Here is a 5000-nt window from a genome sequence, read left to right on the forward strand (position 1 = left end):
AGCGATCGAGATCAGATCAAAGACCTTCCTACCTGAGTCTGGATCCCATGTTGTCGGGGCAGGACGGCGCCCATAGGTGACTACCGGGGTCTCGGCGGCGAGGGGGTCATCCGTACGAGCGAGGAGCGACTCGCACACACAGGCGCCGCGACGATCACTTCCTCATTGGGCTGCGACGCGAGTGCGGTCTCTGTGACGCCTGGCGCTGTTTCCTCCTCGCTACGCCTGCCACCGCTGTTCCTCAAACGTCAGCGCTAATTCAGGACTGCTCTTGACACCCTGTTGTACTTCTCTTTATATTAGCATCTTATAGAGACTAGCCCTCCTTATTCAACCCTCTCCAGAAGTTCCAGGGGTTCCAGGTCCTCCTCTTTAGCTCCGGCCACAGGTTTTCCTCTAGGGAGGGGGTACAGTCAGGGGACCCAGATGGATTTTGTATCCTGGTCCTGCTGGAACGGTAATAAACATATATCCACATCTCTCCTAATAGAGTCTGCCACACCCTTTTCTAACAGGTTTAGGGAAGGCTCCTATAAGGGTCCTAACATTCTTGGAGGCCCTTCCAGAAGACTGTAGGTCTTTAAAGGTCTAAAGGGAAGAGGGGTGGAGGCGTACGCTACATAATATGTAATCCCTGTGGACGGTGGTAGCCTAGTGGGTAAAGCTTTGGGTTATCAATTGAAAGGTTGAGAGTTTGAATCCCAGATCTGACACTGATGGGCCCTTGAGCAAGGCCCCTAATCCCCTAATCTGCTTCAGGGGCGCTGTGTAATGGGTGACCCTGTGCTCTGAGCTTCTGAATCACTGAGCTACTGAATCCCTGAGCTTCTGAATCACTGAGCTTTTGAATCACTGAGCTTCTGAATCTCTGAGCTCCTGAATCTTAATCACAGAGCTCCTAAATCACCGACCTCCTGAATCACTGAGCTTCTTAATTATTGAGCTCCTGAATCATCCAACCTTCTGAATGACTCAGCTACTGAATCTTAATCACTGAGCTCCTGAATCAGTAAGCTTCTGAATCTCTGAGCTCCTGAATCTTAATCACTGACCTCCTGAATCACTGACCTCCTGAATCACTGAGCTTCTGAATCTCTGACCTCCTGAATCACTGACCTCCTGAATCACTGAGCTCCTGAATCACTGAGCTTTTGAATCACAGAGCTCCTGAATCACTGAACTTTTGAATCACAGAGCTCCTGAATCTTAATCACTGAGCTCCTGAATCATTTAGCTTTTGAATCACTTACCTTTTGAATCACTGACCTCCTGAATCACTTAGCTTTTGAATCACTGACCTCCTGAATCACCGACCTCCTGAATCACTGAGCTTCTGAATCTCTGAGCTCCTGAATCACTGAGCTTTTGAATCACAGAGCTCCTGAATCTTAATCACTGAGCTCCTGAATCACTGAGCTTTTGAATCACAGAGCTCCTGAATCACAGAGCTCCTGAATCTTAATCACTGAGCTCCTGTATCATTTAGCTTTTGAATCACTTACCTTTTGAATCACTGACCTCCTGAATCACTTAGCTTTTGAATCACTGACCTCCTGAATCACCGACCTCCTGAATCACTGAGCTTCTAAATCTCTGAGCTCCTGAATCACTGAGCTTTTGAATCACAGAGCTCCTGAATCTTAATCACTGAGCTCCTGTATCATTTAGCTTTTGAATCACTTACCTTTTGAATCACTGACCTCCTGAATCACTTAGCTTTTGAATCACTTAGCTTTTGAATCACTGACCTCCTGAATCACTTAGCTTTTGAATCACTGACCTCCTGAATCACTGACCTCCTGAATCACCGACCTCCTGAATCACTGAGCTTTTGAATCACTGACCTCCTGAATCACCTAGCCTAGTAGGTAAAGCGTTGTGTTATCAATTGAAAGGTTGAGAGTTTGAATCCCAGCTCTGCCACTGATGGGCCCTTGAGCAAGGCCCTTAACCCTCTCTGCTCCAGGAGCGCCGTATAATGGGCGACCCTGTGCTCTGACCCCAGTTTCCAAACAAGCTGAGATACGCAAAGCTAGAAGGACGCTAGACTGGGTCGTCTGGCGGAAACGGAGGCCAGGAACCGACTTCCTCTATTGCACAGCCGTGATTTCTCTCTTTTTTTAGCCGTCTGTCTGTTAGCCCGGTCGTTTACTGCTTCCCTGTTTGCCCAAAAGTACTTTTACCCTCCTAAGCTGTAAGAACAAGATAGAAAGACAACGAGACTTCTTGGGGTTCAATCACATCTTTATTAAACGTGAGAGGTTGCTGATTTGGAAGGATGGACTTCGGGTCGTCCATGAGTGCAAAACGACACCCGCACCGACTCTTGAGGCGGGAGCTTGTCTAGGCGGCCTCTTCCTCGCCCTCCTCCTCGAACTCGCCCTCCTCGGCCGTGGCGTCCTGGTACTGCTGGTACTCGGAGACCAGGTCGTTCATGTTGCTCTCGGCCTCGGTGAACTCCATCTCGTCCATGCCCTCGCCCGTGTACCAGTGCAGGAAAGCCTTCCTCCTGAACATGGCGGTGAACTGCTCGGAGATGCGCTTGAAGAGCTCCTGGATGGCCGTGCTGTTGCCGATGAAGGTGGCGGCCATCTTGAGGCCGCGGGGCGGGATGTCGCACACGGCCGTCTTGACGTTGTTGGGGATCCACTCCACGAAGTAGCTGCTGTTCTTGTTCTGCACGTTGAGCATCTGCTCGTCCACCTCCTTCATGGACATGCGGCCTCGGAAGACGGCGGCCACTGTGAGGTAGCGCCCGTGGCGCGGGTCGCACGCCGCCATCATGTTCTTGGCGTCGAACATCTGCTGGGTCAGTTCGGGGACGGACAGGGCGCGGTACTGCTGGCTCCCCCTGCTGGTCAGGGGCGCGAACCCGGGCATGAAGAAGTGAAGGCGGGGGAAAGGCACCATGTTGACCGCCAGCTTGCGCAGATCCGCGTTGAGCTGCCCGGGGAAGCGGAGGCAGGTCGTGACGCCGCTCATGGTGGCGGAGACCAAATGGTTAAGGTCACCGTAGGTGGGCGTGGTCAGCTTGAGCGTGCGGAAGCAGATGTCGTACAGGGCTTCGTTGTCGATGCAGTAGGTCTCGTCTGTGTTCTCCACCAACTGATGGACAGACAGCGTGGCGTTGTAGGGCTCCACCACGGTGTCGGAGACCTTGGGCGATGGCACCACGCTGAAGGTGTTCATGATGCGGTCGGGGTACTCTTCGCGGATCTTGCTGATGAGCAGGGTGCCCATGCCGGACCCGGTGCCGCCGCCCAGGGAGTGGGTGAGCTGGAACCCCTGGAGGCAGTCGCAGCTCTCGGCCTCCTTGCGCACCACGTCCAGCACGGAGTCGACCAGCTCGGCTCCCTCGGTGTAGTGACCCTTCGCCCAGTTGTTCCCGGCACCACTTTGACCTGGTGGAAACATCAGAGGTTCAGAACCATAAAAAATCATATTTATCATCAACCGGGGTGGCACGGTGGCACTGTGGGTAGTGCTGTCACCTCCTGGGTAGATCCTGGGGTCCATCCCCTGGTCAAGCGACCTGGGTTTACCTGTTGGAGGAGACTCCAAACCCCTCACAACCTGTCAGTGGAGGGGGTCCCATGATCCTGGTGCTGTGTGGCACCTGATCTGCCAACTAAGCCAGTGGAACTGGCAACCAGTAAACCTTTGATAACTAGTCCATTATCTTAACTGCTAGATGATTAGCAAACAACTGCCTGTGAATCGTGTTCATAAGTATTTGGACGGTGGTTTTAAAGCAAACATTGCCAACAGAAGGCTGAATTATTTCGGTTGGTGATGTTTTAGTATCTGCTGCCATCTAGTGGACCGATTTGTATCTAACAAACGATGTAAGAAACTGTAAATAAAGGTTTTATTTATACCGAAGACGAAGTTGTCTGGTCTGAAGATCTGTCCGAAGGGTCCGGAGCGCACCGAGTCCATAGTGCCTGGTTCCAGATCCACCAGGATGGCTCGAGGAACGTACTTCCCTCCTGAAAACAACCAGACATCAATGTTCTAAACGATGAATAAACATTGTACTGATCACCGACTCTCAGTCATCAAAGGTTACTTACCGGACGCCTCGTTGTAGTAAACGCTGATGCGGTCCAGCTGCAGGTCGCTGTCTCCATGAAAGGTCCCGGTGGGGTCGATGCCATGCTCGTCACTGATCACCTCCCAAAACTAGAGAGGGAGAAAACACCCAGGATCAGTGATGTGTGTTCAGTTCATCCATCCATCCATCCATCCATCTATCCGTTTACGTTATGTATATTTACATTATGTATCCATCCATCCATCCATCCATCCAATATTCATCATCCATCCATCCATCCATCCATCCAATATTCATCATCCATCATCCATCCATCCATCCATCCATCCAATATTCATCATCCATCCATCCATCCATCCATCCATCCATCCAATATTCATCATCCATCCAATATTCATCATCCATCCATCCATCCATCCAATATTCATCATCCATCCAATATTCATCATCCATCCATCCATCCAATATTCATCATCCATCATCCATCCATCCATCCATCCATCCAATATTCATCATCCATCCAATATTCATCATCCATCCATCCAATATTCATCATCCATCCATCCATCATATATTAATTATCCATCATTCATCCATCCATCCATCCATCAGTTCTTTTATTTAGTCAATTATATATAAAATGATTATATATTATTATTAATAATAATGCTACATTATATTTTAACACCCTGCATCCACCCACCCATCCATCCAATTTCAGATTAACCTATCAGCATATCCATCCATCATATATTCATTAAAGCAATAAGCCACGAGAGGCCGTGCATTACTGTGATTTTAGCACGGGGATGACGTTTTTGGTACGACGTGAAGCGGAGTGCCTAAAACTTCTTTCCCCGTGCTAAAATCATAACAGTAATGCACGGTCTCGAGTGGCTTATTGCTTTTATAAAACGGCGGTCAACATAAAATATAATAAATACAA

The 5000-nt window shown here is 49.6% G+C and overlaps 2 protein-coding genes across 2 annotated transcripts in view; both read right to left on the reverse strand.

Annotated features, from left to right (window-relative positions):
- Window positions 1-114, reverse strand: part of dennd1c (DENN domain containing 1C) — a 12101-nt gene extending 11987 nt beyond the window's left edge. Inside the window, exon 1 of the mRNA XM_063010729.1 lies at window positions 33-114. Coding sequence (XP_062866799.1) covers window positions 33-49 — 17 coding nt within the window. The 5' untranslated portion in view covers window positions 50-114. The remainder of the gene's footprint in view (window positions 1-32) is intronic.
- A 2109-nt stretch (window positions 115-2223) lies between these two features.
- LOC134329460 (tubulin beta-4B chain-like) overlaps window positions 2224-5000 on the reverse strand; it is a 7810-nt gene continuing 5033 nt past the window's right edge. Inside the window, exons 2-4 of the mRNA XM_063010743.1 lie at window positions 4074-4182; window positions 3879-3989; window positions 2224-3401 (exon numbers count right to left, since the gene is read on the reverse strand). Of these exons, the coding sequence (XP_062866813.1) occupies window positions 2344-3401; window positions 3879-3989; window positions 4074-4182 (1278 nt within the window). The 3' untranslated portion in view covers window positions 2224-2343. The remainder of the gene's footprint in view (window positions 3402-3878; window positions 3990-4073; window positions 4183-5000) is intronic.

Source organism: Trichomycterus rosablanca, chromosome 15 (assembly GCF_030014385.1).
Source record: "Trichomycterus rosablanca isolate fTriRos1 chromosome 15, fTriRos1.hap1, whole genome shotgun sequence".
NCBI lineage: Eukaryota > Metazoa > Chordata > Actinopteri > Siluriformes > Trichomycteridae > Trichomycterus > Trichomycterus rosablanca.